This window comes from Clytia hemisphaerica, unplaced genomic scaffold (assembly GCF_902728285.1).
Source record: "Clytia hemisphaerica strain Z4C2 unplaced genomic scaffold, Clytia hemisphaerica genome assembly, whole genome shotgun sequence".
Classification (NCBI taxonomy): domain Eukaryota; kingdom Metazoa; phylum Cnidaria; class Hydrozoa; order Leptothecata; family Clytiidae; genus Clytia; species Clytia hemisphaerica.
In genome coordinates, this window is record NW_027104271.1 from 242,613 (window position 1) to 267,688 (window position 25,076).

The 25,076-nt window shown below is 34.7% G+C and overlaps 2 protein-coding genes across 2 annotated transcripts in view; both read left to right on the forward strand.

Annotated features, from left to right (window-relative positions):
- Positions 1 to 304: 304 nt before the first annotated feature.
- Positions 305 to 13,902, forward strand: LOC136816681 (transcription initiation factor TFIID subunit 5-like). The gene is made up of 21 exons (XM_067073006.1): positions 305 to 432; positions 769 to 884; positions 1,797 to 1,835; positions 2,193 to 2,232; positions 2,440 to 2,518; positions 2,944 to 3,070; positions 3,596 to 3,659; positions 3,780 to 3,834; positions 4,033 to 4,110; positions 4,642 to 4,769; positions 5,499 to 5,523; positions 5,676 to 5,739; positions 6,006 to 6,125; positions 7,635 to 7,811; positions 10,002 to 10,108; positions 10,513 to 10,594; positions 11,443 to 11,554; positions 11,966 to 12,079; positions 12,373 to 12,550; positions 12,773 to 12,848; positions 13,297 to 13,902. The coding sequence occupies exons 1-21, from the start codon at positions 322 to 324 to the stop codon at positions 13,418 to 13,420; spliced, it is 2,016 nt and encodes a 671-aa protein (XP_066929107.1). The 5' UTR covers positions 305 to 321; the 3' UTR covers positions 13,421 to 13,902.
- A 2,300-nt stretch (positions 13,903 to 16,202) lies between these two features.
- The window catches only part of LOC136816689 (cilia- and flagella-associated protein 61-like), an 85,656-nt gene continuing 76,782 nt past the window's right edge, over positions 16,203 to 25,076 (forward strand). The window contains exon 1 of the mRNA XM_067073017.1: positions 16,203 to 16,291. The gene's annotated coding sequence lies outside the window, so the exon portion shown is untranslated. The remainder of the gene's footprint in view (positions 16,292 to 25,076) is intronic.

The following is a 25,076-nucleotide window of genomic DNA, read 5'->3' on the forward strand; positions in this document are numbered from 1 at the left end:
GTTAAATAGAAAAATCACAATTCTATCTGTATGAAATTATTTTAAATCTTGCATTTATTATGAAAGAATGCTGACAGTTTCATGTCTTATTCAAACAATCTTCAGTTGAAATTCTGTTGCTCAAATTCCAAAAAAATTGATGTCATTCCTTGGTGTCATTAAGTTTCTAGATGAAACTTTACCATTTACAAAGTATATTGAAACTTTTCTCTTAAAAAATCATGAAAAGTCTTCACAGTATTTGAAGTAACCCCAAATATTTCCTTTATTAATAAGAATCTTTACATTTTTATGTTTTTTATTCAGGTATAAGAAAAAACAATGAGTTCAATTCTGCAGCAAGCACAAGCTCAAAATGCTGCAAATATTGATAAGAATGAGAAACAATCACTGTTGGCTGTTCTGCAATTTTTAAAGAAAAAAAACCTAAAGGTATAATTTTTCAAATCCTTGGTTACAATGCAATGGGTTATTTCAAAGCTAAATAACTTATATATTTCAATTATTGGAAAACTAAACTGCTTTCAGATTTGTGACAAATAGTGGTATATATATCTTCATTTGTCAATTTTCATGAATTATATGAATTTATTATTATATATACATTTTATTTATGTTCTCTCGTGATTTTTTATTGTGTCAACTTCTAACATACCAAACTTTAGGGTCATTTTGTTAAGCATCAAATACTTTTATTCCAAATGCAATAAACATTTGTCAACATTCATTCAAAGCAATTAAACTTAACACTCTATATTTATTTTCCAGGAAGCAGAAGAAGTTTTGCGTCGTGAAGCTGGTCTAGATTCAGTATCTGCAGAGGTTGTTACCACATCTGCCAATAATGAACCTGATTTAACCAATGTTTTATCTGAATATGAAAGGTATTAAAATTGTCAACGAGATTCTTTTTTTTTACAATTTGTATTGTATTCAAATTCCCCCCAGGTTAAAAGATAAATTTACTGTTGAAATGAAAAAGGTTTTAAAGACGATCAAGAATATAAACTTTTTAATAGAAAAAGCAAGAAAACCCATAATATAGTCTATTTAAAACTGAATCTTTCCTGGAATAACAAATTTTTTCACTATCTTGCCATATTTTCTGGTTCACAGAGTATCAAGCTCTTAAAAAAGTACACAGAGTTCATGAATAATTGCCCCTTCAACATGTGTAAAGTTGGGGTTCAAAAGAATTGTATGCTGTTTAGTAGATTTTTTTACAAAATGGGAAAGAAATTGAGAGGCGGAGTATTTTTTTTGAAGTTCTGCTATATTGTTTAGTAGTTGGAGGCAAAAGCATGACTTAAATATTAACAGAATCTTTATTTATTAAAATATTACGTTTAAATAAGGCAGTCACAAGCCATACACATTTTTTTTTAAGAAACACACTTTTAAGAAACATGAGGCTCAGAATGCCTAAAAACTAAGAAACATCTAAGAAACATGCTGAGGCTGAGAATGAGAAAATAGCATTTTTTAATTCGTTTTTTTAAGAACCTTTCAATCAAGGTTCCAGAAATATAATACATAACAGTTAGAAACACTTGAGAAAGTCAGAAAATCAATATAGAAGATAGGAAAGTACCGTAGATTAGTCAATTAGACTATTGTATTATCGACATGCGTCCTTTAAGCTTGACAAAGTTTAGAAACATGTAAGAAGCATTTAAGGCTCAAAAGGCCAATTTCTTAAGAAACATTGAGGCTGCTTGGGAAAACTAGTTTCTTAAAAAAAAAACGTGTATCAATAGATATTTTTTTAAATTAAACCTATATTTTGTTTCTTTTAGTGATGGAGATCCTTTGAGATACGAAGAATATTATCAAAGGTAAAATATTTAGATATTCTTTTATGGTATTTGACAACAGCTTGTGGACTTTTTAATAAGAACTTTTTAAGTTATTTCCATGAAGTCATTCTTAGTCACAATTACAATGCAAAATGCGAGAGACACAAATTATTTATTCTCAGAATTATTTAGAATAGAAAAATGGTAAAGATGAAATTTTTTAGGGCAATTAAATTTTTGTTTTTCTCTCTTTTCAACTTTAGAACCACTTTTTATTGCTATTGGCTTGTTATTTTTAAATGTTATGATTGTAATAAATAAATCGTTTGATAAGTTTAAGTCTAATTTGATGTTAAAAATATTTTGAATTATTTTGTCTTTTAAAATATTTTCTAGCTTACAAAAATTTGTGGAACAGTCGCTTGATACCCATAAGGTAAACAAACCCTACAATTAAATATAATTTCATCTGGATATAATTTGGATTGGTTGAATTGCTGATGAAATAGTACATTTTATTATATACCCAATAATTTCACAAAGGAGAATAATCTCCTTTTCAAAAGTGACGTAATATGATCGGAGGCATTGCTTGGTGCTTGGAAAAACCCCTGCAAGTGATATTATATTTTATTCTTTACAGCATGAACTATCCCTTGTGTTGTATCCAGTTTTTGTGCATTTGTATTTGGAATGTATTTACAAAGGTTATGAAACTGAAGGTGAGAAAATTTCCAAGTGACTGTTTTTTAGTTCATACAGTGTTGCAACTATTCTGCTTGGAGACGGAAATTCGTCAAACTGAGAACCAAATACGCCATTTTCTTGTCATTTTGTCGGTTTGTTTTCTGTCTGTCTGTTACTTTTGTTCTCGCACGCAATGTTTTTATTCTTTTAAAAGATGACTTTGAGTTAATAAAGCTTGGATTAAAGCTTCCTTCAGAGTCTGTTTTGTCTCAAAATAAGGTGTACAAGTTTGAATTAAAATTGTGAGAAAGCTAAGAATGTTATAAAGCTATCATACTTTAATTCAAAAGTTATGAAGAAAATTCGAACAAAATTCTCTTTAAAAAAAAGCATCATTTTTGAGAAAAAAGAAAAACAATCTCAATTGTCACATTGTACATTATTCGATTTCTTATTACAGCGGAGAAATTCTATGAAAAATTCAGCAAATATCAAGAGAGTTATCGTAACGAGGACTTGGAGAAGCTGAGGATACTCAAAAGAAAAAATCATTTACAAACTAACAATGAATACTTGAATTTGTTTCGGTGAGTCTTTCATATTATTTTTTCTTTGTCTGTCTGTCTGTCCGTCTACTCAGACTGTCTGTACCGAGTTTGCTAGGAATATGTTCATTTGTCATTGACTTCATTTGATCAAAAGTAATCCTGAGATGAAAAAAAAACTGTGAGATGCTGAAAAAGGCGTCAATTATTACTTGCGCTTGAATAAAAATAGTTCTGAATATTTCTGTCCCTCCACCGTTATACTATAAGGTTTTTGAACCTACCTTTTGGTGGGTCTTCTAAATTAAGCGTGTCCTTCCATTTGTCCGTCTGATAAGCTTTTCTCAGGATTGGCTCGTTCGATTTTTCTGATTTTTTCTGATATTTTGCACAATGATGAAAAATGGTAATGTCCAAAATGGACAGACGGGTTTCTCTTGAATTTCTCAAGCTGCACTTTATTTTTTTTCATGAAATAGTGCTCACTGATCCTTTTCTATTTCCATTCTATATTTATCATTAGGTAGGTCCAATATGCATCATTGTGCTTTTCTTACAATGTTTTAGGAGCAGCAAGTATGTGATAAAGATGGCAAGAGAATCTTTCAATGTTTTGAAAAAGCATTTACAGGTAATAATTCCCTTTATCAAGATAAAGTTATGTATTTCCCAGTTTCTTTGTATTTGCCCAAGATGCTTCCACGTCAGTTTTTGGTTCTATTCTCAATTTGTTTTTATTTTATACCTCTAGGCCAATCAACAAGAAGTCCTTTTGAATTTGATACAGCAACATTTCCATTTAGACGGTAAGAGACTTCATATCTTTATCATTTTAAAATCATATTTTCCTATTGCATTGGTTTCTTAACTATGACCAAAAAAGCAAAAATTGATGACAAACTGTAAAAAAATAACTCCTTTTATTTTGCTGATTTTCCAACATAGAAAACGCCATAATGCACAAGATATGGTGGGTTCTAATAGGTTTGAGATTGTTTTTTAAGTGTTTGATGGTCGACCTCGAAGTAAACGTGCAATCGAAGCAACTACTGGATATCTGACTGGTGAAGCACCCCCTGATGGTAAGGATGGATTGTCAGAAACAATGTCTGCGAAATATTCTAAGAATGCTAAAAGATCACTTTAAAAAGGGATGAGCTGGAGTTTTTATAAGATACTTCACTAATTGGTCATTTGAAGTGATAGAGATGACGCGTTCTTCAGAAAAAGTAATGAGATTAACTTAACGACCAACCAAATCACATAACTCCAGCTTGTCCCTTTAAAAACGGTGGCAGCACTTATGTCATGCATATTTAGTTGGAAAATACATCTCCCTAGTCTATACAGTAGATAGTCGTCCACGAAAGTAAGTGGTTGTGCAGGGTCGTGAAATTTTACTCTTGAAATTAAGTACACATTTTTCAACCCCTCCTAAATAATGTTAAATTGCATTTGTGCTTTTTGATATCATTTCTCACTACAGCGAGCAAAATATTAGTGTTTTGTCGCTTTGGTTTAAATAATGATTTGCTACAAAGACAAAACTGCCATCTTTAATTACATAGTCATTTCACATCTTTACCAGTGATTTCTCTTTACTACTACCACAGCAAACAAAGTGAAGATGTTTTATGGTATGCCATTCGATTCTGAGCTCATCCACGCGTTGAATGATGACGGTGACAGCGAAGAAGATGGAGAAACTTCACAAGAGAAAGATGGAAAAGAAAAACCTAAGGTAATTAACATCCTCGAAGATTTAAAACTTTTGCTTCGACAAAATTTTCTCCTTTCATTTTCCTAGGGTTTTTTGCAAAAATGCTGATTTTAAATTTTCCACAAAGACTAGATTTCGCGATAGTAGCCAAAATTTGCGACAATCGCGACAACTAATCCCCTCGAAAAATAATCCACTTATAAATGCACATTTAAATTAATGCACCTATCAACTATCAACCCTACAGCGGGAGTAGATCGAGTTAGAGTTTGGCTTCAAATATTTTTGTTGACCCAAGGTCAAGTAACGACCAAGCTTGCAAGGTTGTTGCGTTGACCAAGGGCAATATTTCACAGTACAGCCCGAAAAAACCGTTTATCAAAATTATATAAGAAAAGCATCCGAAAAATTAGCTACTGGTATCTACACTTGTTTTTTAGTTGTCCCACACCAAATATCTAAATCAATATAAAATATGATAGATATTTTGACCAAAAGTTGTTATTCCCCCTATTTTTACTTGATCCCCCCTAAAATCTCAAACCCCCCATTTTATTCGGAAAATCTTCTATCCCCCTATAAAACACTTCTGGAAAAGTTGGATCCCCCCTTAAAAAAAGGGAGGGGGTCACACTATACATCAACACCAGTAAACTTTAACCTTAGAATTATTGTATATTTTAAATTGAACATTTCCTAGATCATGATCAAAAGGATGTACTAACAGTTTCATTCTGTTTTCCTTTTTAGAAAAAGAAGTCCAAAAAAGATGATAGTAAGACCTTTTTAATTTTCCTGATTTTTGGTATTGTATCAATTTACCTTTCTGTATTGATAGTGGTACAAAGTTGTATTCATTTTATAAAATCAAATAAGTGCCACAGCTTTCAATGAAATAATGTGTATGGTTTTTTTTTTCATCTGCAGGTAAAAAGAGACATGCTACTGATCCTCATGCACCAAAAGCTGATCGGATCCCTTATCCAAAATTGTATGTTCAAAGATTAACTTTTGCGAGATCTGATTTCGCGGGCTAAAAAACCGCGAAAATTCGCGTAAATAAGCAAAGTTGCAAGGTATTTTAAGTTGAGTTTGTATTATTTTTGCGAACAAGGCAAAAGAATTCGCAAAATTAATCGGATATAATTAAAAGTATGTTGAATTTTCAATCAATGATGGCTTATAGAGCGTTTTTGAGTGGTTTGGTAGGCGATTTCAAGATAACATGTTTTAATTCTTATCCCTGTTTAAATTTAGGAAAGACCATGAAAAACGATCAAAGATCTTGAAATACAAAGAAGTTTCCAAGCGATTGCATGTTGGTCGTGAAAAGATCCCTTCCATTTGCTTCTACACTTTCTTACACTCAACAGAGAAGTATGTTTATTGTTCTTATTTTTTCGAAAAAAAGGAATCTTAAAGGTTTTGTGACCTTTATATATCCAGGACCATATTTCTCAATCCCGGTCAAGCAAAATCTTTGATTGGAGTTTTTTGAAAAGTGGTACCCTAATGACGGCACTACTCAATAGCGGTGTGAATGCATCGAGAGCGCTAGGTGCACTTTCTCTAGAATACTTTTGATGATGTAGCGCCGTTAGACGTTAAATTTTTTAACACTACAATGGCTTCTCTGTGGGTACCCCTTCAAAAAGAAAACTTCGACCAAAGATGGTGGATATAGCTTGGTCCAGAGATATATAAAGTCAGTGGTTTTGTGGTTCAATCTTTATAAACTACACATTCCTTTTGCTGCATTTAAAGGAAGTCTTGCAGTCTTGCAAAGCTTTACTCGAGTCATTTTTTTACCACTACTTTAGATGTCTTTTAGTCAATTCTCAACTTCAGTTGAGCTACAATCTGACAATGTCTGTCTGTCTGTGTGTGTGTGTGTGTGTGTGTGTGTCTGTCTGTCTGTCTGTCACAAAAACTTTAGGGCAGCCTGGAGACTTCAAAAATGCTTGAATTTGACTGAAATTTGGCACACTTGTTCCTTGGGTGAATATCTGGGGGTGTTTTTTTCATTTTCATGAAAATTTTAATTTTTGGGGCCTGGGGACGATTTTTTCGTCAAAACGAGGCTAAAACTTTGGGGCAGCCTGGAGACTTCAAAAAATGGTGGGATTTGGCTGAAATTTGGCACACTTGTTCCTTGGGTGAATATCTGGAGGTGTTTTTTTCATTTTTTGAAAATTTTGATTTTTTGGGCCTGGGGACGAGTTTTTCGCCAAAACGAGGCCAAAACTTTGGGGCAGCCTGGAGACTTCAAAAAATGGTGGGATTTGGCTGAAATTTTGCACACTTGTTCCTTGGGTTAATATCTGGGGGTGTTTTTTTCATTTTTTGAAAATTTTGATTTTTTGGGCCTGGGGCTGCCTGGGGACGAGTTTTTCGCCAAAACGAGGCCAAAACTTTGGGGCAGCCTGGAGACTTCAAAAAATGGTGGGATTTGGCTGAAATTTTGCATACTTGTTCCTTGGGTTAATATCTGGGGTTCTACAATTGGACCTATGAATAGTTTGAAGGCACTGAAGTTGAGCCCAGTGCGTTGCGCACGTTCGACTATTTTTTTACCACTACTTTAGATGTCTTTTAGTCAAAAATAAAATCTTTGACTCGCCATTTTACCAGTAGTTTGAATTTCTTTTACAAATCCCTGAGGCACCATTTTACCAATAGCTTGGATGTCTTTTACATTTAATGTTTAGAATATCTTGACTGATTCATGTATACATGATGTTTATACCTATGCTGTTGAATTTAATGTTTAAGAAATCTGTTCTAGAAAATGTCGAGAGAGCGGATGTCTCGTTGATAATATGCATTTTATTTAATTTTATTTAATTTGGTCTTTTTTGTTTCATGTTTCGTCTGGTTTTTCTTCAGAATCAATTGCTTGGACATCAGTGAAGATTCCTCCCTTATCGCTTGTGGTTTTGACGACTCTTCAATTAAAATTTGGAGTTTAACACCATCTAAACTTCGTACTTTAAAGACACCGAACGAACTATCGAAGATTGACAAGGAAGCAGATGATGTCCTTGAAAGAATTATGAACGACAAGTAGATTAGATTAATTGATCTCTCTTCCATTCCTTGAAAATTAAGCTTTCACTTAAAGGCCTTCCAAGTGAGCAGTCAGCTTCTTGGTTGATCAATGAAATGAGATAGCAAGTAGGCAAAATCTACAGAATTGTTTAATGGTTTGAATAGCAATTAGTGAATTTCTTTAATCATACCGGTCTGCTTCAAAGCTAGTTTCAAAGCTTCTAGTCTTCGGTATTTCTACATTATGGAAGCAAAATGTTCGAATCTGTAGAAAATGTTCGACACCTTATGCAAATCTACCGGAATTGCTTCCGTAATGGCTGGAGAGAAAAGAGAAGAGAAGTGAACCCTCCGAATCATCCTGAATGATCCCTATCTCTGGATAGATACCCATCCTAGTAGTATGAGTGTCGAACCTATGGGTATCGTCACCACATCTCATTTAATGACTGGCATACTCCCTGTACTCTTTTATTAGAGTGGTGTTAATAATGGCAGAAATTACGTAGCTTAATATATCATTAAAACCTCTGTAATCTGTAGGAAGCATGATGATATTTCATTTTTGGACCTACCTAAGGTAGTCCTTTAAATTAACCTTTGTCCGTTCGTTCGTTCGTTCGTCCGTTCGTTCGTCCGTTCGTCTGTTGCCAGCTTTTCTTGGGATCGGCTCATTAGTTTTTTCTAATTTTTTGCACAATGATGCAAAATGGCAATGCCCAAAATGTGACGGAGCCCGATTTTCGAAAAAAAAATTTTTCCGGCCGAAAATGGCGGAAATATGCCGGAAAAACTGGTTTTTCGGCATTTTCTCGAGATTTCATCATTAGTTTTTTCTGATTTTTTGCTCAAAGATGCGTATTAACCCAGTCCGATTTTTGAGAAAAAATTTTTTGCGGCCGAAAATGCCGGAAATATGCCGGAAATCGCCGTTTTTCTGGATTTTCATTTGACTTTTCCATATAATTGGTTGTTTTTTCATTCAAAAACATTATTAATAGCAATGTCCACCATCAAGCATGTTTTAATTTTCAATAAAATTGATTTTTGAAGCCGGAACTTTCTAAAAATCGCCGGAACATCCGATTTTCGCCGGAAAAACGGTATTTCTTGAATTTCTTGAGCTGTACTTAATATTTTTTCATGAAATTTTGCACACTGATGCAAAATGTCAATACCTAAATTGTGACTGAGACCGATTTTCGAAAAAAATTCATTTCCGGCTGAAAATGGCGGAAATATGCCGGAAAAACTGGTTTTTTGGCATTTTCTCGAGATTTTATCATTAGTTTTTTCTGACTTTTTGCTCAAAGATGTGTATAAACAATGCCCAAAACATGGCCGAGTCCGATCTTTGAGAAAAAAATTTTTCCTGCGGGAAATGCCTGAAATATGCCGGAAATCGCCGTTTTTCTAGATTTTCATTGGACTTTTTCCTTATAATTGGTTGTTTTTTCATTCAAAAACATTATTAATAGCAATGCCCACCATCAAGCGTGTTTCAATTTTCAATAAAATTGATTTTTGAAGCCGGAACTATTTTAAAAGTCGCCGGAACAACCTATTTTCGCCGGAAAGACAATATTTCTTGAATTTCTCGAGCTGTACTTTATATATAATTTTATGAAATTTTGCACACTGATGCAATATAACAATACCTGAAATGTGACGGAGCCCGATTTTCGAAAAACATTTTCTTCCGGCCGAAAATGCCGGAAATATGCCGGAAAACCGGTTTTTTGACTTTTTCTCGAATTTTCAGTTTTAGTTTTTTCTGATTTTTTGCAGAAAGATGCATATTCGCAATGCTCATAAAATGGCCGAGTTCAATTTTTGAGAAAAAAATTTTTCCGGTTGAAAATGCCGGAAATCGTCGTTTTTGCAGATTTTCATTGGATTTTTTCCTTATATTTCTATGTTTTTCACACGAAAACATTATTGATAACAATGCTCACAATCAAGCATGATTCAATTGTCAATAAAACTGATTTTTGGGACCAGAACTTCCTATTTATTTTTTCCCTACAACCCTCCCCCCCCCTATCAACAATCAATGATGAATTTATTGTGCTGTGTATTTTCGCTAAACGCTATCTATTCAGATATATTCTGACTGATTTTTTTCATTTTTCTTTTCGCATTGCTATCTAACTTTCATCATCAGGTAGGTCCATTCAGCATGTTGCTTGTTCTATTGTCTTTTAGATCAGCAACGGATTGCCGAACACTTTGTGGACATTCAGGACCTGTTTATGGATTGAATTTCAATTCAGATAAAAGTTTTTTGATCTCTTCATCAGAAGACGGAACTAGTAAGTATTGATAAAAAGAATAGGTGATTTTCTTATGGATAATGCTTGTCGAAACGAATGTTAAAAAACAAAAAATCAATTTCTCTTCTTGAAAAATTCCATCCTTCTTTTTTCTTTTTCCTTAAGGCCAAGGGAATAATTTCGTCAAATTTAATTTTTTCTCGCCTTCTGCCAAATTAAATTCCAGCCAAATTTAAATTATTATACTCATTCCCCAAATGTTAGCTATTTTAGACCTTAAAACAGGTTTTTTTCTTATTTAATAGCGTTTTTGGCTTAAAATATCCTTCATCCGCCAAATTAAATTCCCGCCAAAATTTCTTTCTTCAAGGTACTGTTTACTTATTCTTACCTTGAGACGTTAAGGTTTAAATTTACTCTAAGCTTTATTTTTCCGATTTCAGTTCGTTTATGGAGCTTACACACGTTTACCAATTTGGTGGTTTATAAAGGTCACTTGTATCCTGTATGGGATGTCCAATTCTCGTGAGTGCTTTTGGATTACTAAATTCACTAACCTTGAACGTGAACCAGAATTACTTTTTCCCCGATTACTTTAGCTAAAAAATCTTGCTCTGATTTTTTGTTTGCTATACTGTTGGCTTGCGAGAGAGCCAAATTACATCTACACACCCGTTTCCCTAACGTTATGAAGTATCACAATTACGAACTTTTTGTTGTATAAATGGTTAGCTTTTCATCTCTAAAACATCCTTTGTCTTTTGATGTGAATTCCCAAAAGCTATTACGCGTAAAATAATTGCTTTTTTAAGATTTTAAAGCCAATCAAAATACGTCTCTCCTGGCGACCAAACACGTTGCTTAAAGTCATCGCAATCATAAAAGTCAGAAAAATTTGATTCAGCAAATGGGTTTTCGTTTTACTTCGCCAGGTTTAAAGGCTACACGATTACCTTATTGACTCTTTTAGACGACTCTTTCTTCAATTGGCTTTGAAATGGTTTCCAATAGAAAAGATTCTGATCCAAAACTCAAGCTTCATTTTTTTCACAATGACAAACCCAATGTGTCTATACCATCAGCTCGTAAAAAAAATCCACAATCAATGTACTCTCGGGTACCTAATAGCCGGGGGGTTTGGAATAAGCAGGGGGTTGGAAAAAATCTCAAAAATTAAGCGGGGGGGGGTCGGAATAAAAATGACCTGGGTGGAAAATTTTCGAAAAGGAGGCTAATACAGCAGAATTAGGGCAAAAGAGTGAACTTGCAAAAAAATTTCCCGGAAATCAATAAATTTTTGGAAATTTTATTACCCCCCCCCGGCTATTAGGTACCCGAGAGTAATATTATAACAATTTAATCTTTTTCTTTAGACCACAAGGTTATTATTTTGCATCTTGCTCGTATGATCGAACAGTTCGTCTATGGAGCACAGAGAACGCCCAACCTCTTCGTATATTTGCCGGCCATTTATCCGACGTCAATGTAAGTATTCTATTGCAATAAAATATTCCTCATTTTTATGATTGAACTACTGAACTGTAAGTAAAATTTGGTGAAAAAGAAAAGCTTTCGGTATCTTGTCAATAAAAAATTGTTATTTGACGAACGAGTAAAGATTTTTGCCAAGCTGAAATATCTGTTTTTCAATTCCTTGGGCTTAAAAGCTTGTCTTGCTCAGGATATATCAGGCTTGAACCAAAACAGTAACTAAACATAAAACAGTGAAAATATCTCACTTACTAATAATTCATCATTCCTGTTGTTTTGGAACGATCGTAGGAAAGTTACTCAAATTCTTCCGACAATTTTCAGTCTAGTATAATAACTGAACTTCTTTATAAAAACGAATTCAGTAATTTCAAAATTCTGTGATTTGTATCTCACCATGAACAGGTTGTAGATTTCCATCCAAACGGCAACTATATTGCAACTGGATCATCTGATCGCACTGTTCGTATATGGGATCTGAGCACTGGCAATTCTGTTCGTCTATTCACTGGTCATAAGGTATGGAAATTATTTTAAAAACTTTTGGTAAACTGTACCAAGTTGTACGGAGTTTTTAATAATTTAAAGATTACATTAAAATCAGGTTTAGACTTCTTTTGTTGTTCTCTATTCCAAATTCACCTATCAACCACAAGGGGATGTTGGGTTCGAGTTAGTCAGGGTCGTATGACGTGATTTAAACTCAATCCTAACTCGCCTTGCTTTAGGTGTAAGAATGTTTAGGTGTAAGAGTGTTCAATGCTCAATATTCACGATTCCCCCTAAACAATTGTGTATTTTTTGAATTACAGGCAGGAGTCCAGACAGTGAAGTTCTCTCCTGACGGGCGTTACTTGGTGTCCGCCGGTCTTGACAAACGTATCTTGTTATGGGATGTCGCTGAGTCGGCACCTGTAGCAGATTTCAATGGTCACACTGCCTGTATTAATACATTGTGCTTCAGTAGAGAAGGTCATGTTTTAGCGTCAGGTAAAAGATAACTCACAGCGGCTTATATCTTCAAATTTATTTGGCTATCTTATAACCCTTTACTTTGCAGCACAGTTCCAATTTGTGCTTTATATCCAGTTTGTCGAGGTTATGAAATGAATTCTGCGTAGTTATATTCCAAAGAAATGCGAGAAACATAAAATTTCCTCAAGGTCTTTTAAATCCCGCTAAAAAAGAGTCAAATTTCAAATCTCTTTCTAGGTGGTTTGGACAATTGTATCAAGTTGTGGGACATCAAACGCGCATGTCACATGGATGATGACCTGGATCAAAAACCGTAAGTTGTGGTGATATCCCTTTATCAATTTAAAATCACTAATAAACCACCAATTTAACTGTTCCGTTTAACATCCATACAGAGAGGTCTCATTGAAATCACCTATGCAATTCATTTAATATTTAATATGAATGTCATTCTTCAAAGTTTAAATCAGGCCTTATTGGCAAGACCTTTTAGGTCCATCGTAAAAAGGGCCGGCGTAAAAAAGACCGGCGAAAAATAGGCTAAAAACGAAATTTCTTGCCAAATTAATTATTTACTTTTTTGATGCGAGTTTAGCAGGTTTTGAAGTCATTTACAGTCCTTATCAAAGCCCTCGAAATTGGGCCGGCCTAAAAATGAACTGTTTAATTACCTTACGGAATTTTTTTGGTTATTCGATGCCCCTTCGATATTGCATCTTAAAATGCCACGAGGCTCAACTGTACACCTTCATTCTTTGTAGAGCATCATCTACCAATTCGTACGAGATTGGTTCTTATGTGACCAAATCAACACCTGTTCACAAACTTCATTTCACTCGCAAAAATCTTCTTCTCGGTTCTGGACCCTTTGTCAATCTAACGTAAGGAATGAACTTTCGTCGTTCTCATCTCCAATGATGTTGGGAGAGGTAAAGATTTAGAAACGTTGAACCCATTCGGATGATCAGGCTCGTAATGGAGTATGATAACTTGTACGACGGGCGGAAGAATGATAATCAAATGACGTTTTTGTCATAATCCACGTTCTGGCGCACCCTGTCCACCCCTTGTGACTTTTTGATCCACCGACGCCTGGCTCGTGATTTGAGTGAAGTTGTTAAGAAAATGTGGTCTGATAAAAATTATATGAAGACTGATTTTCATATTTTGATAATGGGAAATATTTGTTTCAACAAAGAAGAGTACATTACGAGCGTAAGATACTTTAACACTAAACCTTTGGACAGCATTCGATATTGAATTACGTAGATTGAAGCATGTAGTATTTTGATATGTTAGTGTTCCTTTATTTATATCAGTAATTTTCAATGTTAACCCCTCGTGAAATGTAAAATTTATTAACATGAGACAGGTTGTGTACGATTATTACCCTACTATAAAGTAAGACCCATAATGGTCCTTTTCACCAAGTCTCTCTAATGGTTACAATAACAACAAAAAGTCAAAGATAGTCTCTCAGGGTCGCTTTTTGCAAAATTTTAACATCTCTAACGAGCCGGTTTTCGGAGGTTCAGTATTTTCAGGGTAGATTCTTGAAAAAATCCTAATTGTAACAAAAGGCAGGGCTAAGATTTTGTCTGATGGTTTCCATTTGACGGATTCCATTCCGGGGGGGGCAGTCAGACGAGTATGTGCGGCGGTTAAGGGTATGCTTTTCAAAATATCAGAAATTCACTGTAAGAGTGGACTTTTGATAAATGCATGGGTGGAAATTTCGGCGAATCCAGGGAAATTTTTGCCCGGAAATCTTGATTTTTTTGCTCTAAAAGAGTTAAAATTTAAAAAAATGCACTGTAAGCAGGGATATGTTATAGCGGAGCTGGATGATAATTCCTTAGCGAATCGCTTCTTTGTCTTTTCTATTGTAAACTGTTCATAATAGAAATCCATCTCTGTCCCCTTGAGTGTTCTGTTTTTATAAGAAAAATGAAGCAGACATAGTATTCATGCAGTACGTTTGCACATTTTGCTATGATGTTCCCGTTTTTCATCAAAATAATATTTGTAGAAGATACCCCAAAAGCTTCCTTGTAAATGAAATCTATTTTTATCAGCGCGTGTTATGAATTTGAGAAGCTTTCATGATTTCTCTTTAAAAATTTCGGATGTAAATATTTTGACAACTATTGTTTCAATTGACTTGAAATTTTTTCCATAATCAGACATACCTACTTGCTATCTGAAAATATCAGTTAGAAAGTGAGGCATCCCGCGGTGTAGCGCGGTGTATTTCAAATGAAAAAGTACTATTTATAATCTTAGAGAAGAAACTTCTTTTAAGGTGGTAGTCTACCCAAAAATAAAAAATCATCGAAAAAATTGTCGAATTCTAGTTTTTGGGTGTTTTGAGATCCTTAGGTCCTTCTGAGCATCTCCTGAAAATTTCAGAGCTATATCTTTATCATTCAGGCCGCAGTGAACATTTTTATCCTGTTGGGTGCTTGAAAAATCGCCCTAGCAACAGAAAAAATCCCGTTGCTAAGGACTTATTTCTTCAATCTCGGCCGAAACATAGCAATGTGATACGCCAAAAGAGATGAGTATTCAGTGAAGAAATTTTTTGAAAAGAGCTTTCCAGCTTAAAATGATACCCATTTTTGTCTTTTTCTTTGATTTTCTCAAAAACGCGTTTCCGGGGGTTCGCAAACACCTTGTCAGAAATATCTTAGGATTGAGAGTAGCTACAGACTTGAAATTTTCAGGGAAGTTTCCTTACATGATTGTGCATTGAATGAATGGATTAAAAAGTTTTAAAATTGGTTTCCTGATTTTTAATCTCAAAAAAGCGTTTTTTTCAGTTTCTTACCCCCTGGAAAAAAATTATAATTTTTTTTTTCACTCATTCCAGACCTTTTCTAAATATTAGTCATTTAAAAAAAAAACTAACTTCATAGGTCAAGCCGACTATTCAGAAAACCTGACACAAGCAAAATAAAGTATTTTACCCGCTGGCTGATTTTACCCCCGTCTTTGGTTATTTTTAGAATTTTTTTTTATTTTTTAGAAATGTTAATAGTTGATATACATTTCCTGAAAATTTCATTACGAAATGTAAAGAAGTTCTTGAGTTATTGCAAAAAATGTGATTTTTTGACTTTTGAAATCTGGCGGTAGACTACCACCTTAACGGGATGAGCTGGATACTTCACTAATTGGTCATTTGAAATAATAGAGATGACGCGTTCTTTAGAAAAAGTAACAAAATTGTTTTATTACAGGTTAACGACCAACCAAATCAAACGAGAGCTTGTAAAAACTCCAGATTGTCCCCTTTACTTTGTATCTAACGGGTTCTTTTCTAGAAGAAACGGAAAATACGTTGGATTGGATTGCTGTTTCACTAGAAAGTGGTAATGGAATTTCCTAAAGCCAAAACGACGGCACCCTCTGTGTACTACACCCAGCCACGCCCATAATACATACACCGCCCATAATACATACATCCCCAGAGCTATAAGAAGCGACACGAAAAAGGAAATCCCACGAAAAACGTAAACTTTTGCTGCGAACCATAATTTTCTTGCCTTTATCGCGCGTATCAAAGCCACGGGCGGCTAGGAGGCGTTTTATTTGCTGACTTTGCAAAAGTTAGGTATGTTTAGAAAATGTAGATAGGGCCTTATCAGTCTCCAGGAGCAATCTCGAAAAATAAATGGACGAAAGATCAAGCTCACCACATGGTCCAGTTCTGAGCATATTCTTATCACTTTAAGTTATTGCTCCATTTTCAAAAATGTAAGTATATTGTAATTGTAAGTTTTTAGATTGAAGGAATTTTTATGGCATACACTTTTCCATTTTGTTATTGGACTATACAGTACTGTAATCTAATCTAACTTTAGGTTGCACCATTTGTAATTAGGCTTCTAAACTTGGTGTCCCTTCCTTCGGGTAAATATATGTTTTGAATTGAATTGAATTGAATTATCGAACGACTCAATCATAATAGACAACTTGCATCAGTGCACAGTGGAGGCTATTATCCATAGCCCTCAATTGATTGACAAATCAAAGCAGCAAAATTTGAACTACGCAGGTCCGCTTGCAGCTATACTCTACCATTTTTGTTTTGATTTAACTTTGTATTTTAAGGACCAGGTCAGCCAGGTTAGCCTCCATCACTGTGCACTAACTATGATGCAAGTTACCCGACTTCTCGGTAGTTCGAAAGGTCCAATCTTAGTTCAATAGGTTTGATTGTATTTTGATGATAGGGCCAGGCCCAATTGATTGTTTCCTTTGTGTCCTAGAAGCTTTAAAAAAGGGTAGGTCGATAGACCTGTTCGCCTTTCCATCTGTCATATTGAATTGTATGCAAAAATTATGGCAGTTACATCAATATGCCTTCTTACCTGTCTTTAAAAATATGAATAAAAGTAATCACGGAAAAGGACGTGAAAAAAAAAGACATAAGTGTGAGAACAGAGTAATCAAACTCGTTAGAAAAAGTATCATTAGAAGTCATAAAAAATCAACCTGAATAAATGCAATCGAAATTCCAGAGAACTTCATAATTCCCCAAACAACATTACATTACTATGTCAAACTCCCATCACATAAATTTTACAATTACGTCAGAGTAGACTACGCTCGCCACCGAAGAGGTTTATTTGGAAAGGGTAATTACATTTTATTGTTCACTTCTTTTTTAAAGATTGGCCGGGTTGGAAAAGTATGAATTTCTTTGTACATATTTTACCTACCCCAAATATTTAGGAGGCTGAGTTTTAAACAAATGGTCAAGTTGAAACGAACGATAAATGTATCAAGGTCTGTTTTATTTACCCCCTGGTGACTTAACAAAAGAGACTTAACTCGATGTTACAATCCAATTATTGAAAGTTTGTGTCGGCCTTTTTATAATGAGCGAAACATACGTTCTCTGATTACGCAATTTTGATATTGACATTTTCGAGGCATTTTGATGTAACTGTATGGTGGCGGAATTGCAGTGGTGAAATTCCTTTACTTTAGAAAGTATATATGCAAAACATATGCAAAAAGAAAGTATTAATATAAAACTTACATGCATAATTGGCATTATATTAACGTGTAATCTTCCAGGCCTACCCAATGGATGAAATCGATACGGGAAATCAATCGATATTAATCGTTTTTGATCGATAATAAACAATAGTTATCGATTTCTTTATATTCGCTAAAAACGCAACCCTACCGTGGTTTTTCTAATTTAACGCGTGGCAATAAATAATTATTTTCAACGCTACGCGTGAAAAACTAGAGAACAATTAATTACGATATTCAAGTGTTTTAAGTACGCGTTAAAGGCTTGTGTAATATATATTACATATAGATTGTATAATGTATTAACAAGCATTAGCTGATTTGGAGGAGCCAGAGGAGGATGACGAAGATCCCTTTAATTTGTGTTTTTGTACACAAACCCGATTTCTATGGATAATTTCAAAATTCATTGTCGTACTACCCAGACGATCTCAATCGAACCAAATCGACGATCGAACCAAATCGAACGCAATCGACCCATTGAAATTCGATTGTTGAACGCGATCGAATCTCAATCGAACGTCAAAATTCTGGGTAATATTCGATTGGTTCGATTGTTGTTCGACTGGTTCGATCGTCGATTCCGTTCGATTGAGATCGTCTGGCTTTAGTCTTGAAGCTTCCCAACATCCAAGCTCTCAAACATCACAAGCCGAATGAAATTACTTTTGATTTCCCGCAGAAATTATGCAATGAACAATCCGGGGGTCAATGAATCGACGATCGAATGCTATCGAACGCAATCGAACATCAATCGAACGAATCGAAATCAATCGAATCTGAATCGAATCTGAAAATTGCGGTAATATTGCGCTCGACAATCGATTACAATCCAATTATGAAAGTTTGTGTCGGCCTTTTTATAATGAGCGAAACATACGTTCTCTGATTACGCAATTTTGATATTGACATTTTCGAGGCATTTTGATGTAACTGTATGGTGGCGGAATTGCAGTGGTGAAATTCCTTTACTTTAGAAAGTATATATGCAAAACATATGCAAAAAGAAAGTATTAATATAAAACTTACATGCATAATTGGCATTATATTAACGTGTAATCTTCCAGGCCTACCCAATGGATGAAATCGATACGGGAAATCAATCGATATTAATCGTTTTTGATCGATAATAAACAATAGTTATCGATTTCTTTATATTCGCTAAAAACGCAACCCTACCGTGGTTTTTCTAATTTAACGCGTGGCAATAAATAATTATTTTCAACGCTACGCGTGAAAAACTAGAGAACAATTAATTACGATATTCAAGTGTTTTAAGTACGCGTTAAAGGCTTGTGTAATATATATTACATATAGATTGTATAATGTATTAACAAGCATTAGCTGATTTGGAGGAGCCAGAGGAGGATGACGAAGATCCCTTTAATTTGTGTTTTTTGTACACAAACCCGATTTCTGGGATAATTTTCAAAATTCATTGTCGTACTACCCAGACGATCTCAATCGAACCAAATCGACGATCGAACCAAATCGAACGCAATCGACCCATTGAAATTCGATTGTTGAACGCGATCGAATCTCAATCGAACGTCAAAATTCTGGGTAATATTCGATTGGTTCGATTGTTGTTCGACTGGTTCGATCGTCGATTCCGTTCGATTGAGATCGTCTGGCTTTAGTCTTGAAGCTTCCCAACATCCAAGCTCTCAAACATCACAAGCCGAATGAAATTACTTTTGATTTCCCGCAGAAATTATGCAATGAACAATCCGGGGGTCAATGAATCGACGATCGAATGCTATCGAACGCAATCGAACATCAATCGAACGCAATCGAATATCAATCGAATCTGAATCGAATCTGAAAATTGCGGTAATATTGCGCTCGACAATCGAATTTCAATCGGTCGATTGAATTCGATTTGGTTCGACTGGTTCGATCGTTGATTCCGTTCGATTGAGATCAGTTGGTACTACCTAAGGGAAGAAATTTTCACGGAACAAATTTTTGCGGAATTTAAAATCGTGTTTTGCGGAATTAAATTCCGCAAAAATTTGTTCCGTGAAAATTTCTTCCCTTAGGTAGTACCAACTGATCTCAATCGAACGGAATCAACGATCGAACCAGTCGAACCAAATCGAATTCAATCGACCGATTTTCAGGCTTTAAAAAATCACCCGAAAATTGGTATTTTTAGGGCAAAATAGTCCATATTATGAACAGAAAATTCTCTCAACTGAGAAATTAAATTCCCGCGAAACTTCAGAATTTTGAGCTGTGAGCCGCGAAATTAAATTCCACGAAAATTTCTTCCCTTAAAGTAAGCTACGATATTATCGTGAGATACACTCTGGTACACAGAGTAGCGATCATACATACAGAAAATTAGCACAATCGATCGCAATCAATCTTGATTGATAACAATCGAATTCAATTGATGGCTAATCGATAATAATCAAATTTAATTGATGAAAATCGATACCAATCGATAATAAAATTTTACGTTCCTATCGATTGGCCATCGATTAGTAATGGATCGATCATCGATTACGAACGACTTATATCGATTGACATCGATTAAATTGACAATCGATGTTATCGATTGGGTACGCCTGGAATCTTGTAGAAGAAAGATTAAATTTGCTTCTCTTGAAAACTAAAAACAATTATATTCACTTATCTCTAAGAACAAGCACTTCAAAACACCATAACATTAGACATAAACTCAAACCGAAAAATCAACCGCGAAGGTAAAAAATAATCCTTATTCGGCTGACGGTGAATTATTCTCCTGGGAATAGAGCCGCCAAATGATCAAATCAAAACATTGATGATGTGTGACGTCATAATTACTGCTTTCAGTTTGCGTGTTTTGAAAGTTTGATGTGTGTACTCCGTCTTTGTGGAGTTTTTTAATGGCATGAAAACAAAATATGCTATGTCTTTTAAGAACAAATTTCTAAAAGGCTTTTGTTATTTTGTAAATATTTCTTTTTAGATTTAAAAATTCCATCTTTTATTGTTCTAATGATTATAGTATTTATTTATAATATAAGATGCTTTGTTGTAAACTTGCATATATGTTTTGCATACTTTACAACTAAATCCAACCACAGCATTTTCTTTCCTGTATTTTTGCATACAATTCAAGACGGCGGATGGAAAGGCGAAAAGGTCTATTGGTCACTTGTGCACTCTGAGGTCACTAGTCTAGTTTTAAATGGGGAAATCCCATTTGTTTGACAGTAAACTTATTCGACGGTACATTTTTTCGACAAATCTTTAAAAATGTTGAGCTGATGCACTGTCGAACAACTGATCGCTTACCGTAATTTTTATCTGCTGAAATTCATAGAAAGGTTGAAACTGTTTTCGATCCCCACTCACGACAGTTCACTTGGCAAGTGAATGTTCCTTCGCCCGGGTCAACCCATGCCATTTGAGGGGAATTGGGTAGTCAGTTTAAGGTGCTGACGGGACGCTCATTAGTAAGCGTCTCTAGTTGCAAGAATAGACATCTAAAGCCTCCTGCAACTCAACCAAATAGAAATAGAAATGTACCTTCGCGGGTGATTTTTCAGCTTGAGTTTATGTGTTATGTTATGGTTTTTTGAAGTGCTTGTTCTAAGAGTTGAGCGAATTTGATTATTTCTAGTTTTCAAAAGAAGCAAATTTAATCTTTCTGTTACAAGATTACACTTTAACTAGCCGGTACCCGGCGTCGCACGCCGGTTTAGCTGTTTGCTGAACGCATTTAAAGTCCTTTGGATGTTGGGAGGGTGGCTTAAACACGATGAAATCAAAATTAAAGAGAAGAATTCTCTTCAAAGTTTGACTCTATCCCTCCCGGGTGACGTATCTTTTAACCATATTTTGAAAAAGATTTTTGTGGCAAAAATGATCAGAAAGCAGAAAAAGGGCGTCATTCCCAAATTACACCATACCGGCGACCAGCGACGTCCGAGACGGCTCTGCAATTAGATTTTTTTCTCGCTTCGCTCGCGTTATATTTGCTGTAGTTCTTGATGTTTAGGAAAACTAGGAAAATAGGAAAATTTCAACTTTTTTCCCCCAGAAAGATAGAAATTTGGTCAAAATAGTTCCAAAAAGTGAATTAAAATTCACACAATTTCCCTTATTATTTTCTTCTCCTCTTTATTCTGCTAAGGGTCCGAGGGACAGGGCCGAAAGTCAGCTCACAACCATAGTCCCCCCGGAAGGCAGCTATGACACGCAGACAAAAAAGCGTGATAGCGCAATTTTATGTTGCTTTTTATAAAATAACTTCGTCATAACTTCGATAACTTTTCAAATTCAACAATGACTTAGATTTACAGCAAAATAATTCTCGACATGTTCTCGAGATGTTTAAAGGTCCCTTTTTACGAAGAAAGAACTCTAGTTTTTACCGCCTTTTGAATTTATTTTTAATGTTCTGTTGTTCTAACAAACTTGTCTTGTGATTCTTATGTTTTATTTTATATTTGTTCTTTTCTTTAACAGATTTTCTTTTGTTTTGAAAAGAAATCGAATGTCTCAAATCAAAGGTCGTTAATTACATTCGAAAACATAAAACAAAAAAAAAAGAAAGAAAAAAAAGAGAAAAAGTCTAATCTATCAATCAAAACAAAGTCTTTACAAAACGGTGCGAATCTGATTCAACACATTTGTGGAGCAAGAAGCAAAAGTCATCTTTTAAAAGAACAAAACATTGCTTGCGAAAACGAAAGTGACACACAAAAAACAAACCAACAAAAAACAAACTGACATACAGACTACGGCTATTAATATATAGATATAATGCCAACTATGCATGTAATAAGTTTTTTATTAATACTTTCTTTTTGCATATGTTTTGCATACTTTATCAGGGAATTTCACCACAGCAATTCAGCCACCATAATTTTTGCATACAATTCAATATGGCGGATGGAAAGGCGAAAAGGTCTATACAATAGTCAGTCAGTGTGATAAATTACCAGTCATTTGGGGGGGCAGTGGAAGGAAGAGATCATTCTTCACAAACCCCTACCCTCGGGGGCATCATTTATAATCAGCTTTGTATCCGTTTATCCCAAGCTTAACTTATGTTTTACATTGACTTACCATTTACGTGACATACACTTTGGTACAGAGTAAGGTGTCCTCGATAAAAAACTTTCAAATTTTATATTGGCATTGGGCCGATAAGCTTCAGACCCCCTCCCCCTTGCTCTTATCAGCCAAAATTTTTCAAAACATACTTTTACCTCTTTGAAAACACAATTTTTCTCCAATCATGTCCGACATCGCGTTGATTTTGCCTTTCCACACGTCATCATTGAATTTTTGTCTATTTGTACCAACATTGAGTTCAATACCCGCATTGATATTGTTAATCAAAACAAAGAAGTGACACAATGAAGTCGCTTTTTGAAGAAAAAGGCAACGCGCTGGTCAATGAAAAAAGAGTTTTTTATCAAAGCTAATTCAAAACTGTACTTTTAAAAGTTGCAAATTTGTGCGTGAAAGCGAAAGCAAGTGAAATTGCATGCTTTCGGTGGAGTTTGTGGACGAAATCAGAAAGAAATTGGCTGAAAAGATTTTCTTTCCACAATACTTGTTTTTTATCGGTATGTAGTTGGACCCCCCACCCCTTTAATGGCCCAATGCCTATAAAAAATTTGAAAGTCTTTTGTCAAAGATCCCTAATATATAAACTGTCAAACAACTGGGCTGTCTATTATGTGAAAGATCACTTGTTTGACGCCCACTTATTTGACAATTATTTTTTAACTACTTGTACCTACTACTTTGCAGAGGAGACCTTATTGGAACTAATTTTCGCGGGGACTAATTTTCGCGGTCGAAAAAAATGTCCGAAAAATTGCATTTTTTGAATTTTCGCAGCTTTGCCCTTTTTTCGACAATTTCTTTCATTTTCCTAGGGATTTTTAAAAATGTTCGATGAAATTGGAAAAAATTATATTTCGCGGGAATTAATTTTCGCGGTTTTCAACCCTCTAAATTTTTCGCGAGATCAAAATTTCACGATTTTGATGAAACTGCGAAAAACGCTAAAATTAAAACCCGCAAAAATTATTTCCAATAAGGTAGTTGCTATGGCGGAATTAGACAAAGGTATGTTTACATTACACAAAGCTAGGGTAATAATCATAATAAGCGTTGGGTGGTGCATTATAAATTGTTGTGATTTTATTAGGTTTTAGGCACTTATTTAGAGGTGGCTATTGAACAAATTAACTACTCAAACTACTCAAATATACATTAATGATAAAATACTTTTACTAGTTTGAGTAAAGAAAATGTTAAATAAGCAAACTGAAATTATTGCCAAATGCTGTTACAGACATTGTTAACCGGTTACTTTTTCAAAGAGGGCTACACAGCTTTTTGCGCAATACAATTGGTTCTTTTCGCATGACGACGGGCCTACACTGCACAGAGTTGCTTATCGTTAGGGAATTCAAACAATTTTTGATCTCCTTTCTCTTGTTATTTTCGCTTTTTTTCCCTTTTTTTCTGGATAAAGCGCATAAAATCAATCAAAGCTTAAGGAAATTCCTCCTTGAGAATTTGAATAATTTCCAATTCTGAATTGACGTCAAAAAGACATTAAATTGTAGATTTTTATAGAATATTTATTTCACTGAAGATTGACATCCTGGATGGCATGAAACTTTGAGTAATGAAATTGACTTGAATTGTTTTCTTTGCTCAAACTAATCAAACTAATCAAAATGTTTCTGCTGTAAAGTTTGATTATTGGTCAATTTGGTTCTGTAATCAAACACATTGTTCGATTAAGTCCAATGGTTGAATTAAGGAAACCGGTTCATTAGGGTTCAGTTGACATCCCCTGGATATAAAAACAAGCTAGTGTCAGTCCACAATAATGAGCCCTGCTGTACTGTAGCATAAAAAGACCTTGCCATATATGTTAGTAAAACCTAACATCATTATAGACAGTATCAATAAATGTTTTTTTCAACAGGATGATTTAAGGGTTCAAAGTATTCGCCAATTCTTTGTTTTTTAAAGCTTAGACCAAGTCAGGGTCTTTCGATTGTTAAAGCGTGATTTCTTGTCAAAGTCAATCTCTCTTCAAAATCAATAAATTTTCTCATTCTTTTTATCTTAAACAATTTATTTTGTCTGAGTTTATTTCTTTAAATCATAACCCAAACTGGCCCACACATGTTCGCCAGGTTTTCTGAGGTGAAAATTCAAAATTTTGTGGCTTGAACTTGGCCTGATCATCAATGTCATGCTATTTTGGCCCAAACATGATCCAAAAATGTACTTGGGTATGTTTGGGCCATTGGGATTATGTCTTGTCACGTGCCAATAGGGATTTATGTTAGGAACAGATCATGCTGATTACCCTCTTAAAATGTGCCATAGGTTATAAAAACTTGAAAAAACATCAATTTTTAGGGTAGGAACCATTTGTGGTTTCCCTACCCGGGTATTTAGGGTTCACCGACTGCTCAAAGGGGCCGCCCTAGGAGTGATTTTTTTCTTTGTCAAAAGA

Bases quoted from the DNA above. Each gene is read 5' to 3' on its own strand.
- LOC136816681 (XM_067073006.1), top strand. From the start codon at position 322: ATGAGTTCAATTCTGCAGCAAGCACAAGCTCAAAATGCTGCAAATATT. The intron at 2,233-2,439 runs GTAAACAAACCC...TATTCTTTACAG, and splicing joins AGTCGCTTGATACCCATAAG to CATGAACTATCCCTTGTGTT. The intron at 11,555-11,965 runs GTAAGTATTCTA...CACCATGAACAG, and splicing joins GCCATTTATCCGACGTCAAT to GTTGTAGATTTCCATCCAAA.